The sequence below is a fragment of the Cavia porcellus genome, unplaced genomic scaffold (assembly GCF_034190915.1).
Source record: "Cavia porcellus strain 051 isolate PalLab524CR breed Dunkin Hartley unplaced genomic scaffold, mCavPor4.1 scaffold_1, whole genome shotgun sequence".
In the NCBI taxonomy this organism is placed as follows: domain Eukaryota; kingdom Metazoa; phylum Chordata; class Mammalia; order Rodentia; family Caviidae; genus Cavia; species Cavia porcellus.
In genome coordinates, this window is record NW_026947484.1 from 131,530,865 (window position 1) to 131,549,779 (window position 18,915).

General features: G+C 32.7%; 1 protein-coding gene across 5 annotated transcripts in view; it reads left to right on the top strand.

Moving 5' to 3' along the window:
- Cept1 (choline/ethanolamine phosphotransferase 1) overlaps nucleotides 1-18,691 on the top strand; it is a 37,690-nt gene extending 18,999 nt beyond the window's left edge. For 4 of the 5 annotated variants that reach the window (XM_003479225.5, XM_013142815.3, XM_023561232.2 and 1 more), the window contains 5 exons: nucleotides 9,189-9,273; nucleotides 15,866-15,997; nucleotides 16,443-16,601; nucleotides 17,139-17,264; nucleotides 17,912-18,691. In XM_003479225.5, the coding sequence (XP_003479273.1) occupies nucleotides 9,189-9,273; nucleotides 15,866-15,997; nucleotides 16,443-16,601; nucleotides 17,139-17,264; nucleotides 17,912-18,031 (622 nt within the window). In that variant the 3' untranslated portion in view covers nucleotides 18,032-18,691. Of the gene's footprint in view, nucleotides 1-2,285; nucleotides 2,371-9,188; nucleotides 9,274-15,865; nucleotides 15,998-16,442; nucleotides 16,602-17,138; nucleotides 17,265-17,911 lie in introns of all 5 variants that reach the window. The other variant, XM_013142816.3, reaches the window with a different exon arrangement.
- Nucleotides 18,692-18,915: the final 224 nt, after the last annotated feature.

Genomic DNA, 18,915 nt, shown 5'->3' on the forward strand with positions numbered 1-18,915 from the left:
TTTTTCTATTGCACCTCCCCCGCAGCTCCTAGCAGTAGGAATCAGACCCAAGTATGCACCACTAAGTTACTATCCCAGCCCCTTTTCTTAATGTTTTATTTTGAGATAAAATCTCACTATTTCATGTAGGTGACACTCAAGCTTGTGATCTTTCTGCCTCAGCCTAAGTGCTTTGATTACTGGCATACACACCGCACCTGGCTCCTTAGGCTTTTTAGTGTCACCTTCTTGAATTGCAGTTGTTTGCTCATAATATCTTTAATTTTAAAACCAACGCAAGACTTTCATTCATTCATAACTAATTTCTGCTCAAACTGTAGCATTATAAGAAAGCAGATATTCTTTGAATACATGTCTCCTGAAGTCATGAGCTATATCTTCCAGCATTGTATTCTGATCACAGCTAATAACTGGCTACTCACGGAAAATGTTAATACCTGTCACATCTGGACAGACCCCTATGCTTGCAGTGCTCTTTGACTGAGCAAGTAGAGCCCTGACAGAAATGAGTACTGAATATTGAATGGGACTTTTCCTGACTTCATTTAGTCTCCTAGGAATTTTACATATGAAAGACTGTGGAGGATAATGAAGCTAGAGAACTTAATGGAAGGATTGGATTGGTGAAAGAAAATTAAATATTATGAATTGAAACTCATTTGTAAATAAATATTAAACTTTCTTTAAAATCGTCATGAATGTATTCAATAGAAGAATTCATATTTCCATGCTCAAGTCTTAAATTTATAACTTGAAGATATTAGAGTCATTTTTGTAAGTTTAATGCTTAGAAGTCCTAAACAATCTTTAATAAAACTATACTTATGTAAAACATGTACTCTTCCACTTGGTGAAGGCAGAACTTTGTTTAAATTGTTGTTTCAGAGAAAACAATACTATCTGCAGGTGTCCCCTCACTTCTTCAACACATCATGTGTATCCCTTTCAATGCTGTGCGCTCTGACAAAGAGGAGAACGTCTCCACCCGCCACACAGAGATAGGAGTAGCAGTGTGCCCTGCTAGAACCTCCAAACAGGTTCTCGAAAAGTGTTTTTAACAAATTCCTATGTGGAATCTGCATATTTTTAAGACTTACCACATGAATTATTAAGTACTCGAGATATTCCTTTTAGTTTGTAATTTTCCTGTGAATTTTTTTAACACTGATTCATTTATTTGGACTCTAGCTTAATTTTATCAGTTGTTATAATTCTAAAATATTGATATTACTACAAAACCTAGGTGTCACTGTGGCACTCTGATTATTAGGTAAAATTGTGGACTTATATTGATATTCCTCAGTTCTTAATTTTGACTGATACACTGTTTACGGCTCTTCTCTCACCATTTGTATTCTAAGACTTTAGTAATTGAACTAAATGCTTTTTTAAAATTATTAATAAACTTATCCAATGTAGTAGTGAAGTATAATGCTGTTGCAGAATTAGAGAATAACAAAATGAAAAGATTCTGGACTTGAGATTATCAGGCAATAGAATAGATAGCCACTTTGATCATTGCTCTATCTGTATCCAGAGAGAAGTCTTTAACTCTTTCACATACACCTGCTAATATTTTGATAAAGCACAGTTCAGAGTTTGATGAGGCTTGGGGTAGTGAAAAAGTAGGAGATCAGTGAATTTTCAGCATATATGTAGAAACTTCTGTAAAAAAAAATACATTAGAATATCTTCTGAGTCTATAGTGGAAAACACATTTAAAATTCTAGGAAAAGATGATTACTAACACACTTATCAGCTCTCACAAAAAGTCATTTAAATCCCTTCATATTCCTCATTAAATAGTGAATTAGAATTAGAAATACAAATGCATTTATAATTTGTATTTCTTAAAACAGAAATAAAAGTAAAACATACAAAGTAGGGCTGGAAATACGTCTCCTATCTACAGGGAGGTCTGGATACTTCCAGTACTGAAGGAATCTATATAATAGGCAGTATAGTTGTTTGGCAAGTAGTATTCTCTACACCTAAATAATTGAGAGTTGACTATTTTTATTAGTGTTTCTGCCTGCCTGGTTACCATACATTTTTTTCAATGTGCTACAATTTTTTTAAACTTTTCTGCTCTTTTAATTTGGATAAGTGTTTGTGTATGCATGAAGACAATATAGTAATATACAAGTTGCACAATGAAATTCTACATGTCTTTATAGGAAAAAAATGCTACCTTTTAAATCTGTTTTTTACTACCTGTTTTAGTAGGACTCTTTAGCAACAGCTCTGAGTAAAGTTATTTGAAATGTTTGTTTCCTTATGCATAGATTCGATGTTACAGAGTCCCAGATCATAATTATAATATGCCAGCTTCTCACAGGAACCCTGGGGCCTTGGTTCTGGAACTTCACGGTAACTGCTAGAATATTCATGCTGTCTGATGAACAATGGTGTGAACTCATAAAGACAGCCCCTTTGTCATGCACAGAGTAATTTTAAAAATGAAAAATCAAAACCTTCCAGATTATTTTACCGATTATTAGAAAACAAATATTAATATATAATAGGGCAATAAAAATCCACCCTATTAATTAATATTTCTGGCAGTTTGATGCTAAAGCCAGTTCTTCCTTCCATTTACCTGTTATGCTTAATACTATTTTTACTTTCTATAGTACTTTTTTTTAAAAAAATGCCTTTCCACCGTTAGATAGGTTGGGGAAGGATATTTTCATTTTAAAAATCATAATGAAGCAAGCAGAGTTTATCTTAGATAAGTTGAGATAACTATATTAGTGTAGGAATGATTCTGCTTCTTTTCTTCTTAAGCATATACTTTAAGCATTCTTCTGCTTGAGTTAATGATCTTGCTGTTACAAAAAAATTTTAGAAGCTATTTTCACTTGTTTTTCTTCCTTAGTTGCACTTTAAAAACTGCTTAACTTTTCATATCACTATAATCATCCTTTGAATACTTTCCTTTTTCAATCAAAAAAAAAGTATGTACATATACACACGTAATGAGATGTTAAATGTAGTACAGTGTTTTTCTCTCCTCTTAAAATTATGATTTTTGACCTTAAGACACTTAGAAGTTCAAAAATATTTGTTAGGAAACATTTTCTTATTAGTAAGGTAATCCAGAATCCTTTATACTTTAGTAGAAAACTTCATTTACAGGAAAAAAAACATAGCTTAGATTCACTTTATTCAAATAATTGAACAATAAAAGTTAATTGAGTAAATTGAATTCAAAGTAAATATTCAGGAAATACTGGAAAACTATCCATATGAAAACTTGACAGATCATTCTTCCAAAGCTGCATTAGGTTTTCTACGTTAATTTCCCTTTTAATATTGCTTCAGTAATGTAATAGAAATAATAATCCCCTATTAGCAGAGTTCTTTCTGACAGTAGATATCAACCTTGTAGATCCAGTTATTCAGTGGCAGTATTGATGGCTTTTGGAGACTAATTAAAAGTGAGGAATCCACCTTTTTTCAAAATACCCTCAAAATGTAAGAATACTGAGAAGTACTCTAGATGTGTCTTAGGGGCAAAACTAAAGCCATTTCTGTTGAATTTATAATGTTTTTGCATAATTATTTGTGGGTTCCACTCCAGGGTAAAGTAACGTACACAACTCTTCAGCCTCTCTTTACTCTTACCTTGTCTTAACACACTGTCTTCAAAATCTGATAGCTTTAAACACATTGCAGTTATCTTGTTTTATAATTGGCTCTTTTTTTTGTTGATTTTGCTCACCAAGCATCTTCATCAGTGTTCTTAAATTAACCGAATATTGACTATTTTGTTTACTTTCACCTTGCTAACCTAACAAATTGGAAACAAATGCATTTTAACATTATGTTAAAAAATGTTTTCAAGATATGTTTTCTATAGATATATAGTCTCCTCACTTTTACCCATTAGTAACTTGCAGAAATTTTCTTTTGCTGCTGCTATTTGTTACTTTAACCTACTTGGTTACAGAGGTGAAAGGTTAGATATACTAATTTCTGTTTTACAGAGTTCAAGAAAAATGTTTAGAAAAAATTATTTTATTTCTATATAAATGAATTTTATTTCTTAGCATTTAAATCTTATTTTAGCTTCCACTTGTTGTATTCTAGCACTTTTTAAACTTTGTGTTAGAGTACAGAAGCATCATCCTGAAAAGGATAGATATACTAAAAATAGTAAAATATACTAAAAATAGTAAAAACTTCTGTCCTATAAGACTTATTTTAATAATGTCTAATAGTTTGCAGGTTTCTTTTAGACTTCATTATGGTAGAGAGGAGGAATAAGTTCACAGTTCAACTCCAGAATTGTTACTAAATAGGTGAGAGCGCTCTCCTTTCAGTGCTTCTGTTTGCAAAGGTGATAAGGATAAACTTCTTAAATTTGAAACCTCTACTCTAGTTCCACTTCTTTGAGAAGGCTTGTTCTGTTTTAGCTTTTGGCTACATTGTGTTCCACTTAGTTATTCAATAGGCCTGCTCTTTTTAGCTACAGAAAATCAAGGATCTATGTAGTTATTCATGTGATAGATAGTACTGTTTTTAATAATTCACCTTTATTTCAAACATAGACATATAAGAGTTGTTTTCTCAGTGTGTAACATTTGAGTTAAAACTGCTCTTTAAAGTTATCACTTTACTGTGTGGTTCATGTTATTTAACCCTAATTGCCATGCCTAATTCACCCCTAAATAAGATTGCAAAATAAAATATTAGAAAACAGTATATTGAATTTCTGAGCTAATCTTTATTTTAGCTCATTAACACTCTACCCCATCCATAGGATTTCCAGTAAAATATGTAATTAATATCATGCTCATAAATTCCTTAGCAGTTCAGATTCAGATCTATTTACTGATTTATTGTTAATAACAATCTAATCCTAGACTGTTTCCAGATATCATTAAATTGATGCCTTTTTAAACAAAATGCTTCTTAACAAAAATTCATAAGAAAAATTATATAAATCAGATTTTCTTTGACTTTGTAGTTATCCTTAGTACATATTCTGTGTTCTCCAAACTAATAGCCAACCTAAATTATAACATATTTACATTACTGATAATAGTTTCAAAGCACATTTATATTTACAAATTAACTGCAAGTATGCCTTTAATGTGCTTATAACATGTGTAGAAGATACTGTAGATTAGATCATTTTCTGATTTTAGAGGTGAAGACACATTAAAAATCTTGGAAGCCTGGTGTGGTGCCATATGCCTGTGTTCCCAGCACACTGGGATACTGAGGCAGAATGATCACAAATTTGAGCCCAGCCTGAGCAATTTAATGGCTTAGTCATGTCTCAGAATAAAATATGAAAAGGGATAGGGATATAGCTCAAAATGAAGAACCTGGGTTCACTCCCCAACACACAAAAAAATGAATCTAGTAAAAGATAATTAATAAACTTATCAGCTCTCACAAAATGCCATTTAAATTCTTTTCATACCACTTATTAAATAGTGAATTAGACTTCAGGTCAAATGTGTTTGTGCATTTGTTTGCTTTCATAGCACTGAGAAATAAAAATGAAACTTGGAAAATAGTCAGGGGTTAGTAGAATTCCTACCTGGCATGTATGAGACCCACAAAAACAAAAAACACTCCTGGTTGTTTGTTGGTACTGGGCACTGAATTCAAACCCATCATCCCTGCCCCACCTTTTTTTTTTTTTTTTTTTGAGACAAATCTTCCTAAATCATTAAATTTCTGGCTCATCCTTCCAGAGTGCTCAGAGTATAAGCATGTGCTCCCAACCTGGAAGCCAGCTTCTTTTATCACTTTTATTAGAGGCCTTTGTTTTTGTTGTTGTTGTTGTTGTTTTTGAGACAGGATCTCAATATATAGTTCAGCATGATCTTGAACTCACTGTGTAGCCAGGCTGAACTTGCTGTAATCCTCCTGATTACAGGCATGTGCCACCATGCCCAACTTCTGGAGGCTCTTTTGTCCTTCTGTTGTAATAACTGTCCTCTTCAGTGAGTTTCCTAAACCGCCTTTCTGTGGTGATAAAGACCCCCTTCCCGAGATCCTCACTTCAACTAAAAATATTCATTATTCCCTTGTTTAGAAGTTAAAATTATTGATACTCATTAAAGAATTTTTCTTTACAGCTTAATATACCATTGGTATTTGCTGAATAGTTGACTCAAGGAATTTAGTTTAGGTGTTAAAGTTTATTTTGGTTGGCTTGCCACATTTACAGCCTCCATATCAGAAGAGTATATGTGTGAGCTTATGTCACACAACAGGTTTGCCTTTCTTTATTTTTCTTTTGCTGTAGTAATCAAAACAATGTTTATTTCTCGATTAGAATAATTCACATTTATTCTTACCAGAGGTTTTCTTGTGGGTTATCCACAGCCATTAGGGTGATTCTTTTTGTCCTTTAACAATTTATATTAAAATAATGTAAAAATAAGAATTTATTTCAAAGTTAAGAGTTCAGATATCTTCATGGAAACAGAAAATTTTGTTTTCTACATCTGAAACTTCAGGTAGTATAAATCTAATGCTATAAATGAAAGATTTTTTTGTTTCCATTTTTTAAAAAAAGTCACTTTGGTGTCTTGTTTGCCCTTTTACAACATACCCCTGTGTCTTGAAGGGCTTCCTTTCTTCTTAGTGGTTATCAGTTTCTTTGTTGGTTTTTGCTTTTGAAGAATAGCCCTAACAATTGAAAATATTATGAACTATAGCTCCACATTTTAAAAATAGTAATAAGAAAGTAATTACAGAAATACTAAATTCCTGCTTATGATAATATTCTGCCTTGTAAATAATGTCTTTCCTACATAGCCAAACACATTAAAATGAATGCCCTCCTGATAAGGTACAGTAAATTGAGCCCATGCAGATAGACTCCTTTTGGAATGTCAAATAGCAAGCTGTTCTATTTATTGTTAATACCTGCCACTTGTCTCTCTTAGCTTGCTTTTGTTTCCATCCTGGAAATGACTTCATGCTGTACCTTTTGTCATTCTCAATCAGTATTACAGCTACACTTCCAGGAATGGTCATAGGCAATTCTCTGGGTTCATAAGAGTGGGGCAGGGCGGGGGGGAGGTTCTCACTGTGGAGTTCATATTACTCTAAAACAGACAAGCAAATAGGGAAAAATACTCTTTAACTACCTGCGAGTTGGTAAGTTTTCCCTGGCCCTCTTTCCTAATTAAGGCATTTTTTTATCTACATACAGTGATAGTATCTGAATTGTGTAAAAAATTCTGTCCTCCGAAAATTCAAATAGATTATATTGTAAAACTTTCCCAAAGAATTCCAGTTTGATACTTTGTAAAGTTCTTTCATGTTTCCTTTTTCCTATTGTATTCATACATGGTATAAAGATTAGTTGCAAGGCCAGGAATATTAGCTCAGTGGCACAGCAACAGCCTGACAAGCATGAGGTTGTGAGTTCAATTCTCGGTATACCTCCAAAAATACCCAGAAACTCAGAGATTAATTGCATGAGGTTCCCTCCATTTTTATTTGGTAATTCTATACTTCTGGCCCTTCCCCTTCCAAAAGGCTGCTTCATATGTCCAGCAAAATGTAAGATGTCTACCCTCCTTGACCCAAGACAGAGTCGATCATCTTTGACACCTACCTGCTTAGTCTCCTGAGTCTGCTACTGAGTGTAATTCCCTTTATTGGCAACACCACTCACCAGGTCAGCTCTACAGGTTGTTCATAGCCTACTTCAGTCCATTTTTTTTTTTCAATAAATGTACTAACCAGCATAACAATGTTATTATTTGTTTACAGCTAAATAGACTTCTGTTTAATAAAACATTGTTGAGCAGAAAATGATTAGTTTTTTGGGTTTTTTTTTTTAATTTGCGGGAAACTGTTTTTAACCCCCATATTTATCAAGGACAAGCAAGCTTTCATATCTTAAACTCACATTATAGGTTATCTGCTTTAAGTATTAGTTTTAGAAATGGGAACTCTTTATTTTTTGGAAATTGAAATCCGATGCTATTTCTTAGACTGATTACTTTCAACAAATTATTCACTTTATTGAAAACTGTCACAATGAAAAGGTTTACAGTAAAGACTCTCCTCATTCTTATCTCCCAGCTGCCCAGATCCCATATTGTCCTATCTAATAAGTAACCATTTTTCTGTTTGTAACATACCCTTCCAAAAATGTGACCTACAATTACTTATAAAAGTAAAAGAATAATTTTCCCCGTTTTTGTACAAAAAAATAGTTTATGTATATTCTGAAATTTTTTCCCTTAGTATATATTTGTTATGTTTCCATATCAGTATTTAGGAAGCTACTTTCTACCCCCAATATCTTTTAAAGCTGCAAAAATATTACATGATATGAAAGTATCATAATTATATAGCTTACTCCCTCACTGAGCTTTTTTAAAATTTTGCATTATAAATAATTCTGTCATGAACAACCTTGTATAAGCAAGCATATCTATATGATATGCATTTGGATTCAGTATTGCAAAGGTTGTATGCAGTGCTAGTGTACAGAAGGAAAGGAACACCAGCATATATGCTTTGCTCTTTGGTGTTTTTGCCTATATTCTTTTTTTATTTGTTTGTTTGTTTCTGGACTTCCAGACTTCTAATTTCTGTTGCCCTCTTTTCTTGACTGTAAGATTATTGTAGCAATCTGAAACTTAATTCTTGGCTTCTTGGCTGCTTTCATTATCTTCTTTCCAGAAATGTGAGGGTAGTTAACCTAATGAGAATGAGAAGTTCAGAACTGGATGAATTTTTTTTCATATGTTTACCATGGCAGGCATCAAATGAATATATCTAAAGTGTAGTAAGTTTTTTGTAATGTGTGAGGGATTTATGTTACTTAATTAAAGCTCACCCTTTCTTTTCATTTGATACTATAAAGCATTTATTGCAGGATTTCATAGGACATAGCCATGCAATGTAATCCTCTGCTTGACACTCAGAATGTAACACATATACTTTTTTATTTTTATTTTTGGTGGGAAAGGTTTATAGTTAAAACCCAGCTTCAATGAGTCAGAAATTTCCTTTAGAAAGGAGGGGTTTTTATTGCTCTGTAAACTTTATCAAATTAAAAGGCTGTTTTCCTTTTCCTCAATATTTGACGGTTTTTTTACCCTATTGTGCATGATAGAGGAATGCTGCTATGCTTGCAAGTAATTAACTTGAAATTGTTTTGAGTAATTCTGCTTTTCCGGCTTTTTGTACCTAATCAGAATTGATGTGACTGAAGTGCAAATCTTCATAATAATCATGCATTTGCTGGCAGTGATTGGAGGACCACCTTTTTGGCAATCTATGGTAACTTTGTTCACCTGTGTACCTCATGTAATGCATGTCTTTTGTTTTCTAATATGGGATTACTCAATTAAAAGTCAATATGTAAAATTATTTTTCTGAAAGTGAAAAGTTGCAGCAAACAGTAGGACACAAACTTCCCTTTAAAGCATGGCAAATTTCTGTACTTGGAGTTCCATAGTTCATTAAGTTTGTCCCATGGCTATTTTTAACACTATTAAGCATTGAATCATTATTGTCATCTTAATTTATATATGAGGAAATAAGTACTGTAATAAATTAACTGGTGAGAAGATGAAATTAAACCATTTTCTTTCTGAACTGTGTAAGTCTACAGTTTTTATGACATGTGCTTAAAAGAAGAATAACAAATTTGGAATGCCAGACATGGTAGCATATGCCTCTAATCCTAACATGAGGCTGAGGCAAGAAGACTGTCAGCTTGATTGACTTACATAGCAAGTTCGAGGCCAGCCTAAACTACATAACAAGACCGTGTCTCAAAAAAAAAAAAAATTGAAATAGTAAAAACAAGACAAATGCTTATTAAATGAAATCAGTGCCTTAGGGTTGTTTTAACAAGCCAGGACCTTGCTTTACAGTCTAACATAAAATAGTCATTGTTCAAACACAAATTCTTTTTGGTCCATCTCTGAAAGAGGTAATACATTGGCGTCAGAAGTCAAACTAGAAGCAGACTACCTGCATTTGATCCAGACTCTCTGCCTATTCTGTGAGCTTGATATGTTACATAACTCTCTCTGGCTTCATTTCTTCCCATGTAAAATGAGGACAATAATAATACCTATAAAGTTATATGTGGATTAAATATGCTAATATTTGATCAGTGAAAGCTGATGCTTTTCTTATTATTTGAATATTTTCAATTCGGTTTGTAAGATCTAGATCAAAGTAGGTAATATTTCCTGGGCATCAGTTAACTACCAGGCACCACTACCACCCCTTCAGAATTAAAATAATGCGCAGTCAACCAGAGCAATTCTGAAGCTATTCATACATCTTAGATTTTACTATAGAAATTGTATTATTTTTTAAGATTGTGTACGTTTGAATTTTGTTAGTTTTACTCAATGAATTTTTCTGTTTAGTCTTATAGGAGAGATAGAATAGATTTTGATTTTATAAAACAGAACATAAAACCTAAAGTCTATCCCAACCTCCAGTTGTTTATTATTTTTGTAGACTTTGTGGTATAAACCAAAAGTGATTTTGAATACATCGAACATATATAAATTATGTATGAGGTTTCAGCACATTTAAATTTTAAAAATTGGATTTTTAGCATTTGAAAACAAATTAGAGCTGGGCGTGGTGGCTCACACCTGTAATCCCAGCACTTGGGAGGCTGAGGCAGGAGAATCATTGCAAGTTTGAGACCAGCCTGGGCAACGAAGTGAGCTCAAGGTAGCCTAAACTGCATAGTAAGACCCTGTCTCAAAAAAACAATGACAACCAAAAAAAAACCAGCTTCTGGTTTATGTAGCTAATTATGCTCAAATATGGAAATGCATGAAGCATTGTTATAAATGAAGTTATCTGTATACATCATACCGTATCATTTATTAGGGAATATGTAGCATTAAATTGCTCCAGGTATACTTTTTTAATCTTTCTCTGTAGGATCTGTACACATTATCTATATAGGGATATAACAAATAAAATTTTTAAAGGGCAAATATTTTGTCCTACCTTTACTTGTAATTAACATAATATAAAATAATATACTCTTTAAGATGTAAACTAACAATCTAAGATCATAAAATCATCATAATTTTTTAAAGTTATCAATGAAATTCAGATTTAAGACTGAAATAGAGATACAAGACCAAGCAGTCTAAATTTAAGATTAACGAGATTAGATTAACAGATTCTGCCAGATGGGGTGAGATATACCTGTAAACCCCGTACTCAGGAGGCTGAGCCAGGAGGATTGCTGCAAATATGAGGCCAATCTGGGCTACATACTAGGTTCAAGTCAGCCTGAACTATGTAACTGTCTCCCAAAAAAAGAAAATAAAAATAAATTCTTAGACCTCAATCCTATTTAGCTTCATTGGTCCTACTGTTGGCAATATTAAACTAAAAGAGAAGGAAGTACCTGAGTTGGGTAATAATAGGAAATACAGTAAAATATTCTCAACAGATTCCCTCAAATATTTCATGTTTTGGATTATTTCAGTCTGTTAACGTAAACTACCACTTGAATATCTCTAACCTAAAACACCAAAATTTGAAATGTTCCAAATCTGAAACCTTTTGAAGGTCAAAGTTTAGATTTTAGAACACTATATTTTAGGATTGAAGATAGTTAATCTGTATTATTTTTTCTTAGCTTATGTGTTCATTACTAGATACAGTGTTCTAAATTGCATTGTATTAATTTAGGAACAGTTACTACATGTAATGCTACCATTTATTTGTGTGCTAAAAGGGAGAACATACATAAATTTTTCCTGTTTGATTGAGACCGTAAAGTAAATAATTGCTGTCCAAATCTTCATTAAATTAAACTAATCTGAATTTAATTAAATTAGAATAGATGAATTTTACTGATATTCAGGAAGTAAATTTATGATAAAACAGTGCAAATGTCTTCATAAGATTGATTCCTGAAGATCAGCTATTTTGAACAGGTAAGTAATTGTCACCTATTGTATTTGGATTACCCATTCCTTGCTACTTTTTTTTTCCCTGAAGAGTTGGATTCATACTAAAGATTGTAATTAGTTTGTGTTGTTTCTGTTTTCCCAGAGTTTTTTGTTTGATTGATTGATTTTGTTTTTGTGTTTTAAAGAAAGAAATTATTTTAATGTACAAAATTAGGATGTGTTTTATTTAAGAAACAAAAAACCCATTTTTGTGTGTCGTTTCCCCAAAGGCATATTTTCTTTCTTTTTTTAAATTTTTTTAAATTTTTATTTAAAGAAAGAAAAAAGAAAAAATAGAATAAAGGTAGAAATAATGTAAAATTCAAAAAAAATTAACACTAAGAAATCACTAGTTAATACATTACATATTATCATCTTAGTTGTTCAGGTTACAAAATCAAAGTAGATAAACACTCAAACATTGACAGTGCAAACCATTCTGTTCCGTGATCCAATAGGCATATTTTCTTTTAAAATATCTTACATCTGTTCACTAGAGAGAATGTCTTCACTTTGAAAAAGACCCACATATAATCTACTCCTGGTTACTTTTCCTGACATTTGACCCTTTTAAATGCAATAATTTATTAAATATGCATTAATCCAAACACACTTTTTTAGGATTCACTTAAAGCAACTGAGTGTTATTACAGGTGAAATTTTAGGATCATTTATTAGGATTAGAATCTTACATTTACAAATTTTTCATCTCATTTTTTAACTAAAAGACAATAAATAATTCATACATAGTGATATAAACACAGTGAGTGCTGTATGTTAACATTGCTATATTTGGGTGGAGTTCATTTAAATTAAAATGATTTACAAATAGGCATTCCCATATTTATTTGGAAAGATGTGTCAAATCTATAAATGATATTTTCAGTTTTTGCTAAAACCTATAAGAACATTTATTATATTTATCAGAAAACAAGTTTAATGTTTAATAATTGATACTAATATGCATTAATCCAAATTCTGAAACTAAAAGCGTGTTCATTGTAATCTAGCAGAGTTGCTAACAATTTAAGATTTTGTTTTGTTTTTATCTATTGCTTCCCAAAGTAATTACATTTAAATTGATATTATTTGAATACATATTTTCCTGACATGAATATAGAGGGTTTTGGCTATTGGACAGATACCATAATCCAAGAATTTTTGCTTTCCCTTCCCTCACCTCTAGGATTAAAGATCAACCCCAGAGCCTTTGCACTGACCTACATCCCCCGCTCCTTGTTTTGTTGGTTGGTTGGTTGGTTGGTTAGTTGGTTGGTTGGCTGGTTGGTTGGTTGGTTGATTGGAGATGGTGGGGTCTCTACATTAGCCAGGCTGGGCCTGGGATTTTCAGTCCTCCTGCCTCAGCCTCCCAGTGTGCTAGAAGTACAGGTGTGTACCACCAAGCTGAGTTCCCAAGGGAATTCTTAATCAGCCCAGATTTTAAAACTACTGAAATTCTAGGCAGGCCTGAAATAAAAGTATTTTTAAAACAACTCTTTGGCTTTTTCTATGGAGTAGATCCACTTATCCACCTTTGATGAGTTATAATAAGAAGATGATAGAAAAAGAAAGATTGGGAAGGACAGAATGTGCCCATCCTCCTCTATCATGGATGTGGAGCAAAAATGACAACACTTTCAGCTAGTTTTACTTTTCATAAGTGGTTTATCTGGTACCAGTAAGACTTGGGATTCCTTTGACTCTAGCTTTCCTTCCCTTTGCCTCACATTTTCTTATAACTGCCTTACCTTTTGTATTGATAATTTGGTAGCAGACTTTTTCTGCATGCTCTTCCCCCAACAAGAACTATATCTAACAGAAAGAAAAAGAGAGATCATAATATTTTTTTCAGCAAGCATATATTAAGCACCTACAAAAATCAGAGCTCTACAGAGAATAAAAATTAATTCAAACAAATCTTATACCTAAGCGCTTATATTTGTATAAAAGTAATATATATGACAGAAGTGGTAAGAGCTTAAAAATGTTTATGAGACTTTGCTCTTAGATCTTAGCTTGCTTGCTTACTTTCTGATCCAAGCCATGTACTAATGTTTGTGTTTATTCTTTCTTCTTTCAAAGGGAAACAATTTCCATGATCCTAAAGCAATGTCACCAAATTGTAAATACAGCTATGATGTTTAATCTGTTCAATCATGACACAGGTTTCTATTATATACAATTGGCACTCATCCAGTACCCTGTCCCTAATACAGGGTGCCCCTGTACTGGAGTAACGCTCTGCTTCTTTTGGAATCTGGGCAAGTGTAGTATTTCCACCTTTGCTAGAGACTTTTTTGGTCTCTATGGAGGGAAGAGTGGGAGGGATGACTAGAGAAGAGACTGGAACTAGGAAACTGGGCAGATAAGAGTTCTACTCAAATGCATCAGATTTAGATTATAGTGTCCCTAGTTTTCTGAACTAGAACAGGAAAATCCATGGTGGTTTTTTACTCTTTAAATGAAAACAAGTTTTGAACTGGACTGTCAGAGTTGGATATCAGGGGAAGAAAGATCATTCAGGATGTTCATAAAATTCTTGACTTGATTGTATCTCATTTAAAAAATACTATTGCAGTATATCTTGAAATCTGAACCTCTGATTTCATTTTTTAGAGGTACAATTTTGTAAAGTGTCATTGAGTTGTATAAACAAAGCCAAGTTCTTGAGAGTTTTGAAGAAATGGAGTATCCAAAGAATAAAATTTATGCTTACCAATTTTACTGGGGTTTTAAACATTGAACAAAAGGGACAATCCCATCTCCAATTTGATTTTGAAAGTATAGGTAGATGACAGGCCTGAAAAGTACTGTATAGCCCGAATTAAAATGTTTTCACGCAGGCATGGTGCCACACACTTGTAATCCCAGCATTCTGGAAGCCTGAGACAGAGGGGTCACAAGTTTGAGCCCCACCTCAGCAACTTAATGATTTAGCAAGACTGTCTCAAAATTTAAAATGGTTTGAGGATGTAGCCTAGTATTAAGGCCCTCGGTTCAACCCTGTTAATGAACCATTGTGGGCTTTTAGAATCTTTTGTTTCTGTAATTGTTTATTTGTGTTACTAGAATTTATCTGTTAGTTTCTTTTCAATCCATATTGAACAAATTTTGAAAGAGAATCTAAGGATGCAAAAAAGAACAGAATCTGAAATGATTTTAAAAGTTTATTATAAGCCTTTTCCATTTTAAATAAGGGATATTGTGCTTGCAAGATTATCAATCCACTCAGCCCCTCTTACTTTAAGTAAACCTGCATTTTCAGTAACAATCCTATAACAATATATTACTTAACATTCCTGAAAAATAAACATATTAAAAATGTGGATATACAACTGTAGAGCTATACCAGTGTGGCTTTGCGTGGATTTTTCTCCTCCATATGAGGGCCACCTCAGTTGCCCTCTGCTTTCACTAGCTGCTTGTATCCTAACAACTTGGAGCTGGGGACTCATCCATTCTATATTTTGCAGATGATAAAATCTATTTGCAGATATTTTTATTGCTTTATGTTCCATACTTTCCTACAATAATGAGAAATTCACTACAAATTTAGAGAAAGAGTTCAAAATATACACAAAGAAAAAGGCAAGGCTCATCCCTTTATGAAAAGGCCAGACAATGCCATAGTTACTGTTGGTAGACCTCTGGAATGCATTAGAAAAACCTTACTTAGATTATGGCTAATTAATAAAGTTGGGTCTGTGTTTTTAAGATTGATGTCAAAATGAGATTATTTTTTATAGAGCTTCATTTCTTGAGGCGTGTTATATTGCTTATAATGAAGAGGAAAAAGAAGTTTCTATTGCTTGAAATACTAACTAGAAGGAATGGAGAGAATCTGGGAATATAAATCAAATATTTGTACTGTTTTCTTATTTTAGTTTGTATATATTTTAATTCTTCTTTCTCTCTATCCATTAAAGATTCCAGTGCTGAATATTCAAATGAAAATTTTTCCTGCACTTTGTACTGTAGCAGGGACCATATTTTCCTGTACAAATTACTTCCGTGTAATCTTCACAGGTGGTGTTGGCAAAAATGGATCAACAATAGCAGTAAGTACATTTTTAGATTTTCAGTTATTTCCAAACTAAGACTTAGTTTGTGACCACTTTGTTTTTCAATTAAAATGTATAAAATTATTTAATTTATAATTTCTACTTTAAAAAAAATGCATAACCTGTTTTTTGTATACATCCATAAACTTGCATACTTACATGTGCCTATTTTGGTGCACACACACACACACTTAATAAATAGTTTTAATAAGTATGACCCTTGTAAAAATAAGCCTGACCTGTTGCTGTGTGAAAATTTGAATTTGTGCCTTACTAATTCAGGCCGCTGTTTTCATAGTCATTCTGGTATTTAGTTTATAGAAATTGTTGACTGTCAAGCACCATGAAGTTCTAGAAAATTTAGTTGAACTACTTTATGGCAAATCCATGGTACATCTGATGAATATTGAATACCATTAACTCTTCTCTTCACTCTGTATAGGGAACAAGTGTACTCTCTCCTTTTCTCCATATTGGATCAGTGATTACATTAGCTGTAATGATCTACAAGAAATCAGCAGTTCAGCTTTTCGAAAAGCATCCTTGTCTTTATATACTGACATTTGGTTTTGTGTCAGCTAAAATCACGAATAAGCTTGTGGTAAGCACCTCAATTTGTATTTGATTATAAATTGCCTCTTACTTTGGTTTTACAGACATGGTTTTTATTCTGTAGGGTTTTTTAATTTTTGTTTTAATTTTTTTTCTAATTGGTCCTACAGTTGGAAATAAAAATCTTTTGACATCTACATGAGAATTGCTTTGACTCTTAACAGAAAGCTACATAAATCTGAGGATAACTGAACTCCTTTGAACCTCTGCAACTTTTCACCATTTTGTCCACTGCTGCACTCGATTGTTCAGTGTATCTCCATTTTATCAGTCCCAATCTGGACAGTCAAGTTAAGGCTCCTTATAAAATACATTTTTTACAAACTAAGTTGACATGATATATTTCATTCTTTCTCAGACATCCTGTACATTGTTGGGTTTTCAGTTTTGGAAATTCAACAACCATTGCTAAGTAATCCTTGAAACTCAAGACTTCAAATATTTGAGTATAATACCAATTTACAATTTTTCTCATTGTTACTGTAATGTGAAAATGCCTACAACACTAATTTTGTTCTCTTCATAGGTTGCACATATGACAAAAAGTGAAATGCATTTGCATGACACAGCATTTATTGGTCCAGCACTTTTGTTTCTGGACCAGTATTTTAACAGCTTTATTGATGAGTATATTGTGCTTTGGATTGCTCTGGTAAGTCATACTGTATCTTATTTCATAATTTGAGGCTACTTATTTTCTTGTTTCATTGAGAGAAAGATCATAGACTTGTAATGACTGAGAATATCAAAAATCCCCATATAGGAACCAAAGAGTTACAGGTGGCAACATACTCAGCAGTTTTTACTTTTACATTATGCTTATTAGTCCTGATATAGGCAGGATTAATAATAATTTTTGACTGAAAATGTCAAAAATCCCCATATATGAACCATTGTAAGAGTTACTGATGGCATCATTCTCAGCAGTTTTTACTTTTACATTATGCTTATTAGTCCTGCCTATATCAGGACTCACAAATTTCAAATTTCTGACTGTGTAAAGCAAAAATTTAAACTATAGTCTGTGGGCCCCAGCTGTAGCCATTCATTTATATACTGTCTATGTCTGCTTCATGCAGTGGTAGCAGAGTTAAACAGTTGTGACAAATACAGTACAGCGCACAAAGCTTAAAATATTTACTAAAATTTATTGTTCCTTAATGTAAAGGAAAAATCGTGAGGTAATTTACTCAATTGTGTAGAATTGATGGCAAATCTGAAGAAAGAGGCCACTCCTCTTTTAACTTTAGGGAATGTCTACACTTGTGCCAAGAATCTAATAGTCTCTTTTCTTTCCAGGTCTTCTCTTTCTTTGATTTGATTCGCTACTGTGTCAGTGTTTGTAATCAAATTGCATCTCACCTGCATATACATGTCTTCAGAATCAAGGTCTCTACAGGTCATTCTAATCATCATTAATGATGTAGTGGTGTTATATAAGAAACTCATGTTTTTTTGCTGGAAAGAATCTGAACATATTAAGGAGAATGGGGGAGGGGGTGAGAACAAATATAATTTATAATAATCAATGTTGTATAACTTGCATTCTTTGTTACTGGTAACACTCCCTAACCTGGGTGAGAATGGGAAGTTCAAGTCCCATCCTGTAAATTATACATGTTGTCATACAGCATTTGGCCCAAGAAAGCATGCAGGAAAAAAATGCCACATGTTTGTTACTTATCCTGGATTCAGAATAATAATGTTGTGGGGAGCAGGTCTCAAATGGTGGAGATTTCTAATGTAGAATATATATAGGCCAAAAGATGGTTGCTTTATACTTTTAACAAATCATTCTTTTAGTAATATCCTTGTTTAGTGTCTTTTCAAGCTTTCTTTACTAAGGAGTTCGGCTTGTGACAGATATATTCTACTAGCTTGTGAGGTGCAATGAGTAAGAAAGACCTTGAATTTGAACTGAAAGGTTTTCTATCTTTACATTATTGAGAGGAAAAAATTTTTATCATTGCTCAAGAAATGGTATCTCTCATAGGCTTGGGACATTCTGCTAGCATGCATTATATGATAACTTTGTCGATCCATTTTATTTTTTTAAATAAATATATGATATGAAAACCAGTTTTTTTGTAATTTTATTCAGTGGAAAGGTAAACTAAGTGTTAATGTCCTTTTTAAAAATTAAGAAAATTTATTTGTTCTTTAATAAATAAGGAAATCCAATCAACTATGTTGTCAAAATGTGTCCTATAACCTTCATACCTTGTAGAAACTGATTTTAAAAAAGAGAACTGTTTATTTTCCCTCCCATGGGTTGTGTTGCAATAATTATCTTTGTGATTATC